Below are 17844 nucleotides of genomic sequence, written 5' to 3'. Positions count from 1 at the left end.
CATGTCTATGTAGCTTCCTATTTTGGGGTGATGCCATTTTTCCTCTGTGACTCCCCAGCTTTCAAATCCATCAGCTTCACTTCATGGTTGGGAGAAACAGCCCAAACCTCTGCACTGGGTATCTACATTTGCTGTAGGCTCCCAACAGGAATGGGCCACCTAGTAGCCAGATTTTGCTCTCGTATTGGGCCTTCATGGGGTGACCTCCAGATTGACTCTGAAAATTCATGGGACCTGCTTTTCATCCAAGGGAGACCAAACCCCAATCCCCGAAATCTTTCATAACTCCCAACAGGGCCTTCAATATATGGCCTGATATATACTTGCCATGACACCCCAGTGACTTCTTCAGGAGCCCTCCTGTGGCCACGAGAGAGAGGGAGCCCAGCCTAGAGAGTCTGAGGACTCATTGGAACCCCAGTTCCACGTGTTACTCTAGAGGGACCATCAAACTTTGGTCCTCAGCTGCTTCAATCTGCCACCATACTCTGTACCCTTCTTCCCCATCCCCAGCTCTCCTGACTCTAACACCGCACTGTCTGCTGGTCCCCTCTCTGTGGTCCTCCATCAATCTCCTGCCTCTCACAATCTCTAAACTTCCCCCCGGTGCTCCCTCCTCTTCTTCTGCAGGGGGCGGGGGCAAGGTGCCTCCTGTCCCGTGTGCTCCATTGGCAAGGAGAGCAGTGACTGTGTCTTTCCAGTAAGAAAGCTCTCACCCGAGTGACAAATGTAAAGGCTGGCACTCCCGTTGCACTGATACACACTGGCTGTGCCTACACTGGCAAGTTTTTCTGGAAAATCATCTGATTTTCTGGAAAAACTTGCCAGCTGTCTACACTGGCCACTTGACTTTCCGGAAAAGCACTGACGATCTAATGTAAAATAATCAGTGCTTTTCCAGAAATACTATGCTGCTCCCGTTCGGGCAAAAGTCTTTTTCTGAAAGACTTTTGCCCGAAAGGGCCAGTGTAGACAGCATAGTTCTGTTTTCCGCAAAAATGGCGATCGGGGCTTTTTTGCAGAAAAAAGCATGTAGATTGGCCACGGACGCTTTTCCGCAAAAAGTCCTTTTGTGGAAAAGCGTCCTGCCAATCTAGACGTGCTTTTCCGAAAATGCTTTTAACGGAAAACTTTTCCGTTAAAAGCATTTCCGGAAAATCATGCCAGTGTAGACGTAGCCACTGTGTTTTGTGCTTCAAGAACTGCCATGAGAGGAATTACTTCCAGGCTGAGAGTTTTCAACATTACGTAGCTGGCACCTGTGGGACATGTCAGGGCTGATCTGAGTCCAGCTGCCACCTCTTGGAGCATCAGGCACTGCAACAATGGGGGATAGTGACACAGACGTTAAACCCAGGATGCTCTGGTACCATTTCCAAGTCAGATGTGATAGCCATGGAGCCAGTGCAGAGATTTAATGGGCTCGAAGAATGAATTAACTCTCCTAAAATGTTCGGCCATGCAAGATCCTTGCACCGTGTGAAATACACTTAGTTAACTTGGACCCTCCGGGAAGAAATTCTCATGCTACTCTGGTGTCTGGCCAATGTTATACTAAGTCATGAATTAAAAAAAAAATATCTGAGACTGCAGGCAAAATGCTTCTAGCTGACTCCTCAGAACTCAGAGGTTGACTCTAAGGACAGAAGGGAGCACTGTGATTATCTAGTCTCTCTCACTAGATAGCTGCTGTCCTGTGCAATTTCTCAGCCTAAGAGTTATTATCCAGAGAGTTGATCTTTTATGTGACCATGGAACCTGGATTTGAAAATTCTCCGTGATGAAGAATCTGCAAAGATCCCTGGATAAATTGTCCCAATGATTAATTATTCTTGGTGGTATTTCCAGTCAGAATTTCTTTTATTTCATCTTCCACCCTTTGGGTCCCATTACACCTCTGTGAGGAAGTCCTAAAAGCCTACTGTTAAATAGTGTTTCACCTGTAGGTGCTTCCAAGGCATCAGTTTAAGGCAGGTTTTCTAATCTTTTAGTAACTCTTGTGACTCTCCTCTGAAGCATCTTCAATGTTTAAACATCCATCTTACCTTATGGACAGCAGAACTGCCCAAATGAAATTAATGGGGAGCAGCTTTAAAGCTAATAAAAGAAAGTTCTTCTTCACACAGTGTGTAATCAACCTGTGGAACTCTTTGTTATAGTTCTAGCCTTCACAGCCTCCTCTGGCAGAGTTTAAAAAGAAGCTAGATAATTTCATGGCGGTTAGGTCCATAAAAGGCTATTAGCCAGGGGATAGAATTGATGTCTCTGGCCTCTGTTTGTCAGAGGCTGGAGAAGGATGGCAGGAGACAAATCGCTTGATCATTGTCTTCGGTCCACCCTCTCTGGGGCACCTGGTGCTGGCCACTGTCGGTAGACAGGATACTGGGCTAGAAGGACCTTTGGTCTGACCCAGTACGGCCGTTCTTATGTTCTTATGTTCTAGAACTAGGCAAATGATTCCAGGAGCAGCTGCACCAGTGCCAAATAAAAAGATAAAATACGTTTTCTGCCTCTCCTTGAAATTCCCCTAATAATTTCCCCAGAATCACATTAACTATTTTTGGCAGAGGGTGACTCTGGGACCCCATGGTTAGCTAATGATCTCTTCTTGGCCCAAAGTTGTTTACAGAAATATTATGCTTCCAATGAGTTTCCCCCAACGTTAAGCACAGCCTGAGTTCTTCATTCCTTGACACAGATACCTCTATGGCTGTTCTAGAACACCTATTGTTGGCTTCAGATCACTTTATCAACAACCCTGATGGCTTTGAATCAGTAACCTGTCCTCTCCATTTTTTACTGTCCCCCGATATTGTGCTTTCTGCAAACTCGAGCCATGAGAAGGGTGAAGAGTTGACTCGGTGACATGCATCTCTGCTTAAGACCGTTAGGTAAGACCTGTGACTTACATCTCAGATAAATCTGGGTGACTGCAAGTCAGTGTCTCATTAAAAGAATGGAGCAAGCCTGTCCCCCAAAATACTGAGAGGCTTGTGTTCTTCATTCCCATTCTGTGGAGCTCCAAGGAATGGAGAATCCAGCCTGAGAATGTCTTTCCATGGAGGAAACTTGCCTTCTTGGCAATATAGTAATTGCAACATGGATCAGATGTATGAGCCATCTAATCCAGCATCCTCTCTTTGTGGTCAAAAGAAACTGAAAGAAACCCAATATTATGGGGATGGAGGTATAACTTCAGCTTCAGAAGGGTGTCTCCCTATTGCAAACAGACAGCGGTCATCTTGTGCTCTGAGACATGTGAGTACACAGGCTATCCAATATGTTTTTAGTCTCTCCACAGTATTTTTAGGCTCTCTATGGACCTGTCCAAACCCTTCTTGTGTCATGCTTAGCTCATGGCCTCAATTGCCTCTTTTATCAATGAGTTCTTCAGTCTCAGTGAGGCTCTGACGGTTTCAAACCCCACCCCCCTCCGTGCTATTGCTTTAAGAAATTGACTTATGGACTCCAATATGCATAACTCAAAGATGCTTAGGAGAAAATGCCTCCTGTCACCTATCGATTGTAATGTCTCAGTCTGCTGGATCTGTAGATGTTGTCTTGGAGTGTGTATCGCTCTTGGGTGTAAAGTTAGAGAAATGGAGAATGGAATGGTTTATAGTTTTCCATGTTCACAGGAAAGCTATCCAGGGTGCTTCCCCCAATATCCGGGTGATAACCTGTGAAAGGCTCCTTTGGTCCTTTAAGTCTTAGTAGTGGTTGGACTTATGAAGTCATGTGGCTTCGACCTCCCTCACAGGGAGGAGCTGACCAGGTAATTTTCCAAGGAAGGGGAAAATGTAAAACAGAGAACCCCAGACTGAAAGGGAGGCAATTTAAAATGCAAAGTTTTTAGTCTCTTTGGCTATGTCTAGACTGCAGAGTTAAATTGGAAAATGATGCACAATTTGTGGTCCGCAAATTGCGTACCTTTTTCCGCTTTACTGTTGAAAGAGACTTTTCCGAAATTTGGTGCCAAAAGGGAATCCAGGTAGAAAGATTTTCTCTCATTTGCAGGCTTAGCTGGAATAAGAATAGTTTTAAGGTAAGTTTGTAATAAGTGTTAGAATTAGCTATGTGATTTGTTATTTTAAATTTGTAATCTACTTTCTTCTGCTTATTTTCACTTGCAACCACTTAAATCTACCAAATCTACCAAGTGTACCTAAGCCTTTTCTAAAGCATTTGATACAGTCTTGTATGATCTTCTTATCAATAAACTAGGGAAACACAACCAAGATGGGGCTATTATAACGTGGGTGCATAACTGGCTGGATAATTGTTCTCAGAGAATAGTTATTAATGTCTCACAGTTATGCTGGAAGGGCATAACAAGCAGGGTTCCACAAGGGTCTGTTTTAGAACTGGTTCTCTTCAACATCTTCATCAACTATTTAGATGATGGCATAGTGAGTACGCATATTAAGTTTGTAGATGATACCAAGCTAGAAGGGGTTTCAAGTGCTTTGGAGGATAGGGACATAATTCAAAACGATCTGGAGAAATGGTCTGAAGTAAATAGGATGAAGTTTAATAAGGACAAATGCAAAGTACTCTGCTTAGGAAGGAACAATCAATTTCACACACACAGGCTACGTCTACACTGGCATGATTTTCCGCAAATGCTTTTAACGGAAAAGTTTTCCATTAAAAGCATTTTCAGAAAAGAGCATCTAGATTGGCATGGACGCTTTTCCGCAAAAGCACTTTTTGCAGAAAAGCGTCCGTGCCAATCTAGACGCGCTTTTGCGCAAAAAAGCCCCGATCGCATTTTAGCCATCGAGGCTTTTTTGCGCAAAACAGCACTGTGCTGTCTACACTGGCCCTCTTGCGCAAATGATTTGCGCAAAAGGGCTTTTGCCCAAATGGGAGCAGCACAGTATTTCCACAAGAACACTGACGATCTTACATGAGATCGTCAGTGTTCTTGCGGAAATTTAAGCGGCCAGTGTAGACAGCTGGCAAGTTGTTCTGCAAAATCATCTGCTTTTGCGGAAAAACTTGCCAGTCTAGACACAGCCACAGGGAGGAGTACTACTGAAAGGGATCTAAGGGTCATAGTGGACCACAAGCTAAATATGAATCAACAGTGTGACACTGTTGCAAAAAAGCAAACATGATTCTTGGGTGCATTAACAGGAGTGTTGTAAGCAAGACATAGGGGCTACGTCTACACTGGCCCCTCTTCCGGAAGGGGCATGTAAATTTCACGAGTCGTCGTAGGGAAATCCGCGGGGGATTTAAATATCCCCCGCAGCATTTAAATAAAAATGTCCGCCGCTTTTTTCCGGCTTTTAAAAAAGCCGGAAAAGAGCGTCTAGACTGGCCCCGATCCTCCGGAAAAAGTGCCCTTTTCCGGAGGGTCTTATTCCTACTTCAAATTAGGAATAAGACCCTCCGGAAAAGGGCACTTTTTCCGGAGGATCGGGGCCAGTCTAGACGCTCTTTTCCGGCTTTTTTAAAAGCCGGAAAAAAGCGGCGGACATTTTTATTTAAATGCCGCGGGGGATATTTAAATCCCCCGCGGATTTCCCTACGACGACTCGTGAAATTTACATGCCCCTTCTGGAAGAGGGGCCATTGTAGACGTAGCCGAGAAGTCATTCTTCCACTCTACTCAGCGCTGGTTAGGCCTCAGTTAGAGTATTGTGTCCAGTTCTGGGCACCACATTTCAAGAAAGATGTGGAGAAATTGGAGAAGGTCCAAAGAAGAGCAACAAAAATTATTAAAGGTCTAGAAAATACCTATGAGAGAAGACTAAAATAATTGTGCTTGTTTAGTTTAGAAATGAGAAAACTGAGAGGGGACATGATAGCAATTTTCAAGTACCTAAAGGGGTGCCACAAGGAGGAGGGAGAAAAATTGTTCTCCTTGGTGTATGATGAACAGACAAAAAGCAATGGACTTCAATTGCAGCAAGAGAGGTTTAGGTTGGACATTAGGAAAAACTTTCTAACTGTTGGGGTGGTTGAACACTAGAATAAGTTGCCTATGGAGGTTGTGGAATCTCCATCACTGGAGATATTTAAGATCAGGTTGGATAGATATCTCTCATGGATGGTCTAGATGGTGCTTGGTCCTGATGTAAGGGCAGGGGACTGGATTCAACGATCTCTCGAGGTCATTCCCATTCTAGTCTGCTGAGATTCTATGAAATCCTGTTCCTTGTACTTAATAAAATCACTTTTATTTATTATCAATCCCAGTGTAAATAATTGTTACCCAAGGGGAGCAATCAGTGTGTACATCTTCCTTTCATTGCTCAAGGGACTTTGCCGGAATGATTTATTTGAGGCTATCAGGAATAATAGCTATTTCGAAATTAGGCATGTGGAGACACTCCACTGCTGCTATTTTGAAATAGCCCCTCACCAGGCTCTAAATCGAGATAGCATGTCTACATTAGGGAAGGCCGCCTCAGACTAATGTTGAGGCTTTCCTGCAGTGTAGATGTACTATTTCAAAATAAGCTATTTTGGAAGAACTATTTTGGAATATCTTCTTTTGAAATAGTCGTGCAGTGTAGAGACACAGTCTCACTGACTGGCCACATTACATTATATTTTCTGTCTGATTTCTCAACCCCTCCCTCCCTCCTGGATGGCACCATATTTCTGTAGCAGAGTTTCTGTGCACTTTGAGCATGGTTGCACAAAGCTGGTATCATAACGCCCAAGTCAGTGTCCTCAGTGTAGTTAAATGAGTTAGGTATTTGAAGAGTTCAAGATTTCTGCTCCAATGAGTATAATTTCCTGCAGTATCTGACTTTGAAGTTCATCTGCCATCCTTCTGACCATTCAGACAGTTTCTCTAGCTCCCTCTGAGGTTTTCTCTGGAGTTGACTATAATCTTCTCAATCAAGCATCACCTGTGAATGTTGCCACCTCACTGCTCAACCCCTGTTTGTATTGTTCATAATTATACATTATTCACCATACAATGTGTTAGAAAGCATGTAATCCCCCCTTCTCCATTCCTCTCGTCCTTTGCAGGTACCTTGCACATTTCGAAGAGTGATTCATGCTATGACAACTTAATGGGGGATTTCAACCTCACCCTCTCTGATCCTTCGGTGTTCATTCTAATGGGCATTTATGGTCTGGAAGCGGCCCACCTCTGGATCTCCATCCCGTTCTCTATGTGTTACATTATCAGCCTGCTGGGAAATGTCATGATTCTGTTTCTTGTATGCAAAGAGCAGACTCTGCACAAGCCAATGTACCTGCTACTCTGCATGTTGGGGCTCACAGACATCGCCACATCTACTCTAGTGGTGCCGAAGGCTCTGTGCATATTTTGGTTCAATTTGAAAGACATTACTCTGAGTGGCTGCCTCACCCAGTCGTTCTTCCTGAACATGGTTTTGGTTACACAATCATCTGTCCTCGTGACAATGGCCTTCGATCGCTATGTTGCCATATGTAAGCCTCTGAGATACCCCACCATCCTCACTAATGTACGAATAATGAAGCTAGGGCTAGTGGGTTTGGTTAGAGCTGCTCTTATCATTCTACCCCTACCCTTGCTCGTGAGCAGGCTGCCGTTCTGTACCAACCGCCTCATCCCCCAAATATACTGTGAGAGCATTGCTGTTGCAAAGCTTTCTTGTGGGGACATCACAGTCATCAGGATGTACGGTTTGGTGATAATGATCATAAATATGGGATTGGACCAGAGTCTCATCGCCCTTTCCTATGGTCTGATCATCAGGGCCGTCCTCAGAATATCTTCCAAGAAAGCCCACGAGAAAGCCCTCAGCACCTGCACAGCCCATCTCTGTGTGATGCTGTTATATTGTATTCCCAGCCTCTTCTCTGTGATGACACAGCGATTTGGTCAGGGCATTGCTCCTCACGTTCACATCATCCTGGCCAACATCTATCTCCTTGTTCCTCCCATGCTCAACCCCATCATTTATGGGGTCCTAACCAAAGAGCTTCGTGAGAAATTGGGCAGGTACATGTGCAGAGTGTGGTCTGTTAAAGCTTAACTGAGCTGTTCTTCGTGAAAGATCAGAGTCCCACAAATTCCTTGTGCCTAATATCTAAATACTTCATCACCAAAGACTGCTCTCTCTTTCTGTTTTTTACCTGACTGCTGTCATGTCATCTGTGAGCTGCCAGCCTACTACATGCTTCCGTTCATCCTCTCCGTAGCTCCTAAACAACTGAAGAAAGTACAAATTTCTGATGTAAGGGAGCTTTCCATTAATCTCTCTGGTATGGTCTACACTAAAGGAGAAAGACAACTTAGACATGCAATTCCAGCTATGTTAATCATGTAGTTGTAGTCGATGTATCTTAAATCGTGTTTTCAGGCTATCCATTCAGCGGGAGGTCAATGGGAGCAAATGCTCCTGTCAAATGCTTACTCCTCATGAAGAGCAGGACTAGTGATACTCATGGAGGTGCCTTCACTAGACCCGATCATTCGAATACCAGCTGATGGACTGCAGCAACATCAATTTTCCGTGTAGTTTATATGTGGCGTCAGTGAACAGGATTCTTGAGCAGTTTGTTGAATGAAATCTAAACCTTCAATAGCCAAAGAGTAGAAAAACAGCAATGATCAACATCATTATCATATGTACCGTTGTCCAGCAAGCAAAATTTGCCTGATTTTCTTATGTCCAATCATTCAGGAAGCTGGGGGAATAAGCCAATTAATGACAAATTACTTCAACACAAAATATGGACAGTGTCTTTTATCATGGAATGAAATCATAGAATCATAGAATCATAGAATAATAGGACTGGAAGGGACCTCAAGAGGTCATCGAGTCCAGCCCCCCGCCCTCAAGGCAGGACCAAGCTCCGTCTACACCATCCCTGACAGATGTCTATCCAACCTGTTCTTAAATATCTCCAGAGAGGGAGATTCCACCACCTCCCTTGGCAATTTATTCCAATATTTGACCACCCTGACAGTTAGGAATTTTTTCCTAATGTCCAATCTAAACCTCCCCTGCTGCACTTTAAGCCCATTACTCCTTGTCCTGTCCTCAGAAACCAAGAGGAACAAATTTTCTCCTTCCTCCTTGTGATACCCTTTTAGATATTTGAAAACCGCTATCATGTCCCCCCTTAATCTTCTTTTTTCCAAACTAAACAAGCCCAGTTCATGAAGCCTGGCTTCATAGGTCATGTTCTCTAGACCTTTAATCATTCTTGTCACTCTTCTCTGTACCCTTTCCAATTTCTCCACATCTTTCTTAAAATGTGGCGCCCACAACTGGACACAGTACTCCAGCTGAGGCCTAACTAGCACAGAGTAGAGCGGCAGAATGACTTCACGAGTTTTGCTTACAAATATCAGAAATAATTTATTAGAAATGTCAGCGTCCTTTCATATGTTTTGGACAGTTTTTAGGCAATTTTTAAAGTACGCATTTGTGATTTTTGCTATCAACTATCTGCTAATTTTCAATCAGAATAATAGAACAAGAATGGGAGTTGTGGATTATGTCTACACTGAATGCTTATTTTGGAATAAGCTGTTCCAGAAGATATATTCCAAAATGGCTTATTTCTAAATGAACAACAAGAAGTCCTGTGGCACTTTATAGTTGGACAGATTTATTACAGCATAAGCTTTCATCAGATACATGGTTCTTTGCCCACGAAAGTTTATGCTGCAATAAATCTGTTAGTCTACAAGGTGCCACAGGACTTCTCGTTGTTTATGCAGATTCAGACTAACTCGGCTACCCCTCCGATATATCGAAATACAGTATCCACACTACAGGGAAGCCTCAAAATTAGCCCGAGACAGGCTCCCCTAATGCGGATGCAATTTAAAGCCCCTGGAAGCACTAGGGAGAAATTATGTAAAATAGCCCTGGTGAGGAGCTATTTGGAAATAGTAGCAGTGGAGCGTCAACAATACCGCTATTTTGAAGTAGCTGTTTTGGAAGAGGCATTATTCCTTGTGGAATGAGGTGTACAGAAGTCAGAATAAGCCTCCCGTGATTTCAATATTATTTCAAAATAACGGAATCGCTGTGTAGATGCTCCCATTGTTATTTCGGAATAACACTATTTATTCCAAAATAACAGTGCAGTGTAGATGCGCCCTTGGTTTTGAATATAGTTGTCATCTTAAAGCTTCATTGCTGAGGTCATCCAACTCATGCTAGGGCGTGTAGCTTTATACATTTTTAAGGAAATATGCATTAGCTATTGAAAGAACCCATTCATTTGCTACTGGATGTATAGATGAATGTGAATACAAATACTGTTTCTTGAGAAACAGACCGGACTATTTCAGGTGTTTTAAGTGACGCTGGCCTATAAGGGCATTAAAAATCTGGAAAACCTTACTCAGCACCTCAGTTTGAGCTGGAGGCAGAAACATTAAGAAGCTCAAGCTAAGACGGAAGCAGAGCAGCAGCAGACAGAACCACAAAGCCCAGAGAAGCAGCCCTCAAAGCCGAACTTGGCCAGAGGCAGAGCAGCAGCAATGAGACAAAAGAGGTATTCCCAGATCCTTGATCTTTCTTGTTCCCCTTCCCTTAAGCCCGCTAGTTCTGGAACACCATGTGTGAGAAGAGTGCTTCATCAGACCAAGAAACTCCTTTCCAAAAGATGTAATGAAAGAGTCCTTCGCCTTCTTGTGTAGCATCTGAGGCTGTCACTGTCAAAGAGAAGACTGTCAACGAGATGGATCATAGCAGTGAACCACAAAACAATTACGATATTACAAAGAGGGCAAGTTTTCACTATGGAAACAGACGTTATCATGTTGGGTTATCTAGAACTTTATGAACCACAGGATAGACATGAAAGGTACTCAGCTCCTGATATTCAGGTCTACAGACCTGCACCGGTGTTAATTTCCTTGTTTCTTTTGGAAGTACACTCTCAGAGAATGTCTAGACTGCAGAGTTTTTCTGAGATACTAGAGGTCCAAGGAACGCTTCTACTCTTCTGAGATGTAGATTACTGGTGTTAACCAATACGTGTAAGCAGAGAGGTGTCACCAGTTCAGCTGCTAACCTTTGTCACTCCTGAAGTGTATAGAAGACACAATTGTGGGATTGTTAATAAATAGGACAGATCACTGAGTCGGCACAATCTATATTGGCTTACTCCAGGCAAACAATTTGCCCTCTAATATAGCCATTATGGGAAGCATAACTTTGAGCAGAATATGGGACATAAAAGGATAATTAGCTGAACATGGGCTCACAGTGTGGCCTGGTGGCCCAAAAGAGCCCATGTGATCCTGGGATGGCAACCAGGGGAATCTCAAGGAAAGGTAAAGAAGTTATTTTAACTCTGTGTTTGGCACTGGTGTGACTGCTCCTGAAATGCAGTTCAGCTGTCATGATCCATGATGGATGTGTATACATTGAAGAGGTCTCAGTGACAAGAATTAGTAAAAGAGTAGAAATCGGCCTTACACTAGTAGACACAAAGGATACGTCTAGACTACAGGGTTTTGTCGACAGAAGTTTTGTCGACAGATACTGTCGACAAAGCTTCTGTCGACAAAGAGCGTCTAGACTACATTCAGTTCTGTCGACAAAGCAAGCTGCTTTGTCGACAAAACCCTGTAGTCTAGACACAACCCTGCATGCAATAACACCGTCTGTCGACAGAACTCTGTCGACTGAAGGCGTTATGCCTCGTAAAATGAGGTTTACCAGCGTCGACAAAACTGCTGAGTTTTGTCGACGTTATGTCGACAGAACTCAGCGGTAGTGTAGACGCAGGTGTAGTTTTGTTGACAAAAGTCCACTTTTGTCGACAAAACTCTGTAGTCTAGACACACCCAAAGAGCTCCATCAACTTATTTGAACAAATATGGTTAAATAGTGACTTGATTACAGCCTATAAGAATCTACATGGGGAAGAACAATAGGGCTTCACAAGCAGGCCTGAATATCTGTATCCTAACTCTCCACCCATTTCTTTTTTTTTTGCGGGGGGGATTGTCCTTCTCAGGTAACCCATGCATCTGACGAAGTGGGTCTTTGCCCACGAAAGCTTATGCTCCTACACTTTAGTTAGTCTATAAGGTGCCACAGGACTCCTCGCTGCTCCTACAAAGCAGAGAACCTAAGGCACACATTCCCTGATAGGGCCAGGCCTGGAGGTGGAATGTATCAATCCTTCATCTGTCCCACTGTCCCTTGTGTTAGACAGGGCCCTACACAGCTATTCCAAGTAGTGTTCCATACTTTTCATTTGAGTGGGCCTGAGAAGGTTGTGTCTTGGTTGTCTAGTTCACTATGGGGGAACGTGTACTACTTTACTTTTGCCTTATAACGAGTGTCTCTTCTTTAGAGGATTGTGCCCCTCTCAATTGTTTCCATATGTGATGCAACACAAGTGTACTTAACAACACACCAGCCATTGTGGTAATCCAGATCTTATGCTTTCAGGTCTTGTTATTTCAAACTATTTTATCAGGCCCTAAGTTGGGATGCTATTGTGCTGTCCCGGTGGGATGTATTTCCATATTTCACGTGCTTTTAGCAGGGCTAGCGGTTGTAGTACTCAGAGACACTGATTGGCAGGCAAAGATCAGCTTTTTTCAAGGCCTGTCTGTTCCTCCTCGTATAACCCTTGCTAACTTTGGTTCAGGCACCAAAGACATTCAAGACCAGGTTCTTGCATATAAGACACGGCTCTGGCTTGGTTGTCTAGTACACTGTGGAGGAGGGCTTACTTTTACATTGTAATTAGTGGCTATTCGTTAAAGGGTTATGCCCCTCTCGATTGTTTCCATCTGCAACGTAGCACAAGTTTATTTAACAATGCACAAATTGCTACAATATTCCAGAGCCCCACATGTGTCCTCCCCACTGCAGCACAGTCTAACGTACTGGGCAGCACCAAAACCACTGCTTTGCCTCCCTCAGTTGGGTTAGAATTCGGTCAGCACCATCCTGAAGTGTGTATGATGTGCCCAAATACTGGCAATCTCGCTAAGTTGCTTCTGAATCATTGTGTGCTCTTGTCCATAGGATGTGTCCACTAACTATCCACTGTGTCCACACCCAGCTGGCCTATTTGGGATGGGATAGGATCATGGGTGCTGATTTGATTCTTTACAAAGTTAGGTCCACTGGTCCCTGAGTGCCCCATGGTCCAGTGGAAATGCATAGATGTTTATAATTTGGTTATATACTGGTGTGATTCTCTCTCCTTGTTTGGATTATATTCCCAACAGAGTACATCGTACCCCATAGAAATTGCACCTAAATGCCTCCCTTCCCTTCACTTGCTTGGTGATCCTGATCTTCAATAGTCAGAGCAGAGGCACTTCCAGATGCCTCCTCCGTATATACAATTGATTAGCATAACGATAGTCCAGTTCACACCATTCCACCCTCCCTGACTATTTCCTGTTTGTTCCCTCTGTACTCCTCCTCTTCTGTTTGCTTCCACAGGACTCATGGGACCACCTTGTTGCATGCCCTTCCCATGGTCTCATGGTAACAATTATACAAGTTGTGGAGGCAGGAAAAGGGGATTTGTGCGCAGCCATCTTAGGTTTGTCGTAGCAGAGCAAGAGTCAGGCTAAGTGTGTAGCCTGACAATGCGAGAACTGTAAGAGGCGCTCTCACCTCCATACGGAGATAAGGATAGAATGCTGACTCCAGTGAGAACCTTGAGATAATGTAGCATCTGGGAGGAACTAAGAGATAATTGTTAGTTTGTTACTTATTGTTGTATGTAATGGGAAAGTATACATACTTCTGCTTTTATTGTTTGTATTTGAAGATCTGCTTAAGAAGGGGGGCCCTCCCCCCACCGTCCGACTGCAGTCTTCCCCTTGCAATTGCTTGGAAATAAATGTCTCTGACTTGTTGCTTACTAAACACAGAGCAAGGACCTTGTTTTCTTCCAAAAAGTACTGCCCCCACAGGTTGGGAAGGTATTGTCCAGGTGGAGAAGTGGCCTGCTTTTGCAAGGGTGGATAAAGATGAGCTAGCCTCCTGATGTAACACCAAAGCCCTTTATTTTGACCATGTTTTTCTCATGCGATCCATTAACATTATTCACCCAGCATTTTGCATATCTCCACACAGTTCTCCCTGTGTTAGTCTTTCAAAGCAATCCCCCACCCACGACACAAGCTCGCCTGCCCAATAAGTTAAGCACAAGTTAACTTTATTGCTGTCCTCTACCCACTGGCAATCCCAAGAGTTGCTGTACCATTTATTCATTGGTTTGTTTTTGACATTTCAAATTTTGGCTTATCAAAGTTTTGCTTACCCTCTTGTTCCCTGATGAAGATTCTCTGTGTGTCCCTTCAGTCACCGTTCAAACTATTCCTTCCTCCCTTTCATGTATGAAATTCAGTAGTGAGGAATTTGGTCCCCCACCATGCCATGCGACGTACCACACATGTTCTCAGCTCTAGGCTGTGGCCGATTCAAATTTGGATTCACCCAAAACAACAAATCTACATGGTTCCCTCGATGGAGCCTTGTAGTTTAGACGTACCCTAAGGGTACATCTAGGCTATGGGTTTTTTTTAAAAGGAAATATGCAAAGTATGTGCTAATTTGCATATCTTCTTCTGATTGCTTTTTCTAAAGCAGGTTTTTTTGGAACGTGAAAGTACTCTGGATTTGGGGTTTTTTTTCAGAAAAAAACCTCCTCTTTTTCAAAAAACCGCATAAACCTCCTTTTTTTAGGATGAGAGGTTTTTTTTTGAAAAAGGGTTTTTTTTCCAAAAAAAAAGGGTCCAGACGACTTTCACTTTCAAAAACACTTTCGAAAAACCAATTGGAAGAAGATATGCAAATTAGCACCGAATTTGCCTATCTCTTTTCGAATAAAAAACATAGTCTAGCCGTACTTTTATTTCCCTTATTTTGAAATAGCAGGGAGACTGTCCACACTACCAACCCTGTTATTTCGAAATAATTACTCCTGCTTTCCTCAGGGAATAAGACGTATTTCAAAAGAGTACTTTTGAAATAGCGGCAGTGTGGATGCTCCACTGCTGCTATTTCAAAATCATGACTCCCCAGAGTCATTCAAAGTAATTACTCCCCAGTGCTTCCTGGGTCTCTGAGTCGAGTTCATGTGTCCACATCAAGGGAGCCTGACGAACTAATTTCAAGGTTTCCCTGTAGAGTGGGTATACTATTTTGAAATAGTTATTTCTGGAGTTATTATTTGGAAATAAATTCTTTTGAAATACTTTCCTAGTGTAGACAGGCCCTGTGTTACCTCCCACTGAGAGGACTTTTCTGTACTAGACTCAACCCTAAATAACTTTGTGCCATCTCTGACTTTTGCCACTAGGGCTCAACCCCCTTTCTACATGGCTAATTACTATAAATAATTGATGGTATTATTTGTTCTAAGGTGCATAACCTTCTTCACTCTGCTTCTTTCCCTTTACAGATCCCATGAACATTTCCAAGATTGATGGATGCATTGACCACCTCATGGCGGCATTAAATTTCACCCCATCTGATCCTTTGACATTCATCCTAACAGGCATCCCTGGCCTGGAACATGCCCACATCTGGATTTCCATCCCCTTCTCTGTGTGCTACATTATCAACCTGTTGGGAAATTTCATGGTTCTGTTTGTCATAGGCAAAGAGCAGACCCTGCACAAGCCGATGTACCTGCTGATCTGCATGCTGGCACTCAACGACATCGCCACGTCCACTCTAGTGGTGCCGAAGGCCCTGTGTATATTTTGGTTCAATTGGAAAGGCATTACCCTGGCTGGCTGCCTCACCCAGATGTTCTTCCTTAACACGGTTTTGGTTACGCAATCAGCTGTCCTCATGATAATGGCCTTTGATCGCTATGTGGCCATATGTGACCCTCTGAGATACACCACCATCCTCAGCAATGCACGAATAGCTAAGCTAGGGCTAGTGGGTTTGGTAAGAGCTGTTCTCTTCATTCTTCCTCTGCCCTTGCTCCTAAGCAGGCTGCCATTCTGTACCAGTCATGTGATCCCTCACACGTATTGTGAGAACATGGCTGTTGTGAAGCTGTCATGTGGGGACATCACCGTCATAAACATGCATGGTTTGGTGATAAGTATTGTTATATTACAGTGATGGGAGACCAATACGGCAATACACAGACAATCCAGGAAGTTTTTGGAGAATGTTGGGGATAACTTCTTGGTACAAGTGCTGAAGGAATCAATCATGGGCCATGCACAGCTTGACTTGCTGCTCACAAACAGGGAGAAACTAGTAGGGGAAATAGAGGTGGGTGACAACCCGGGGAGCAGTGATCATGAGATGGTAGATTTCAGGATCCTGATCAAAGGAAGAAAGGAGAGTAGCAAAATACACACCCTGAACTTCAGAAGAGCAGACTTTGACTCCCTCAGAGTCAAAATTGATGAGCAGGGTTCCCTGGGATGCTTACATGAAGGGGAAAGGAGTCCAGGAGAGCTGGCTATATTTTAAAGAAGCCTTATTAAAGGCACAGGAAGAAACCATATTGATGCGCAGTAAGAAAAGCAAATATGGTAGGCAACCAGATTGGCTTACCGTGGATATACTTGGTGAGCGTAAATACAAAAAGGAAGCTTACAAGAAGTGGAAACTTGGACAGATGACTAGGAAGGAGTATAAATATATTGCTCAAGAATTCAGGGGAGTTATTAGAAAGGTGAAAGCGCAACTGGAATTGCAGTTGGCAGGGGATGTGAAGGGTAACAAGAAAGGTCTCTATGGGCATGTTAGCAATAAGAGGGTGATCAGAGAGGGTGTGGGGCCCTTACCGGATGACGGAGGTAACCTAATGACAGATGATGTGGGAAAATCTGAAGTACTCAATACTTTCTTTGCCTCTGTCTTTACAGGCAAGTTCATCTCTCAGGGTATGTCTACACTACCCCACTAGTTCGAACTAGCGGGGTAATGTAGGCATACCGCACTTGCAAATGAAGCCCGGGATTTGAATTTCCTGGGCTTCATTTGCATAAGCCAGGTGCCGTCATTTTTAAATCCCGGCTCGTTCGAACCCCGTGCCGCGCGGCTACACGCAGCATGGAGTAGCTAGTTCGGATTAGGCTTCCTAATCTGAACTAGCTGTACTCCTCATTCCACAAGGAGTGAAAGTCACTCCACTTATGCCGGCTCAGTGACCATGACCAACAGTAAGCAGAGATAATAGGGTGGTCAAACTAAGAGGCTGTACATCGTGCCCTTGACTTAACCCATATTGATACGAACACACAACTGTCGGCGGGGGGAGGAATCTCCCGCCCAACAAGAACATCTGGCAGTCCTAATTTAGCTATCTTCCTCTCTTACAAGTGTAAATTAACTTGTAACCTGCTTGTAAGAACTGGCAGCACAAAACGGACCAGTAAAATTTGGCCTCTTAAGATAAGAAAGGGTATGTCTACACTACCCTCCTAGTTCGAACTAGGAGGGTAATGTATGCATACCGCACTTGCTAATGAAGCCCGGGATTTGAATTTCCCGGGCTTCATTAGCATAAGCGGGGAGCCGCCATTTTTAAATCCCCGCTGCTTCGAACCCCGTGTAGCGCGGCTACACGGGGCTCGAACTAGGTAGTTCGGACTAGGGTGCCTATTCCGAACTACCGGTACACCTCGTTTCACGAGGAGTAACGGTAGTTCGGAATAGGACCCTAGTCCGAACTACCTAGTTCGAGCCCCGTGTAGCCGCGCTACACGGGGTTCGAAGCAGCGGGGATTTAAAAATGGCGGCTCCCCGCTTATGCTAATGAAGCCCGGGAAATTCAAATCCCGGGCTTCATTAGCAAGTGCGGTATGCATACATTACCCCGCTAGTTCGAACTAGCGGGGTAGTGTAGACATACCCAAAGAGAATACGGGCCCCCAGGGGTATAAAGATGGGTCCAGCAGCATAT

General features: G+C 44.0%; 2 protein-coding genes across 2 annotated transcripts; both read left to right on the top strand.

Annotated features, from left to right (window-relative positions):
- Nucleotides 1-7037: 7037 nt before the first annotated feature.
- LOC102461220 (olfactory receptor 52B2-like) lies at nt 7038-7991 on the top strand. Its single transcript, XM_006120149.3, has one exon. It carries the CDS (start codon nt 7038-7040, stop codon nt 7989-7991), a length of 954 nt encoding a protein of 317 aa, XP_006120211.3.
- Nucleotides 7992-8132: 141 nt separating this feature from the next.
- Nucleotides 8133-16046, top strand: LOC149526036 (olfactory receptor 52P1-like). The gene is made up of 3 exons (XM_089781039.1): nt 8133-8220; nt 15370-15465; nt 15568-16046. Exons 1-3 carry the CDS (start codon nt 8133-8135, stop codon nt 16044-16046), a joined length of 663 nt encoding a protein of 220 aa, XP_089637165.1.
- Nucleotides 16047-17844: the final 1798 nt, after the last annotated feature.

The sequence above is a fragment of the Pelodiscus sinensis genome, chromosome 1, assembly GCF_052426305.1.
Source record: "Pelodiscus sinensis isolate ZL-2025 chromosome 1, ASM5242630v1, whole genome shotgun sequence".
In the NCBI taxonomy this organism is placed as follows: Eukaryota; Metazoa; Chordata; order Testudines; family Trionychidae; genus Pelodiscus; species Pelodiscus sinensis.
This window is presented reverse-complemented; position numbering and strand designations above follow the sequence as displayed.

Bases quoted from the DNA above. Each gene is read 5' to 3' on its own strand.
- LOC102461220 (XM_006120149.3), top strand. From the start codon at position 7,038: ATGGGGGATTTCAACCTCACCCTCTCTGATCCTTCGGTGTTCATTCTA.
- LOC149526036 (XM_089781039.1), top strand. From the start codon at position 8,133: ATGCTTCCGTTCATCCTCTCCGTAGCTCCTAAACAACTGAAGAAAGTA. The intron at 8,221-15,369 runs GTATGGTCTACA...TTCCCTTTACAG, and splicing joins GCTTTCCATTAATCTCTCTG to ATCCCATGAACATTTCCAAG. The intron at 15,466-15,567 runs GCATCCCTGGCC...TGTTTGTCATAG, and splicing joins TTTGACATTCATCCTAACAG to GCAAAGAGCAGACCCTGCAC.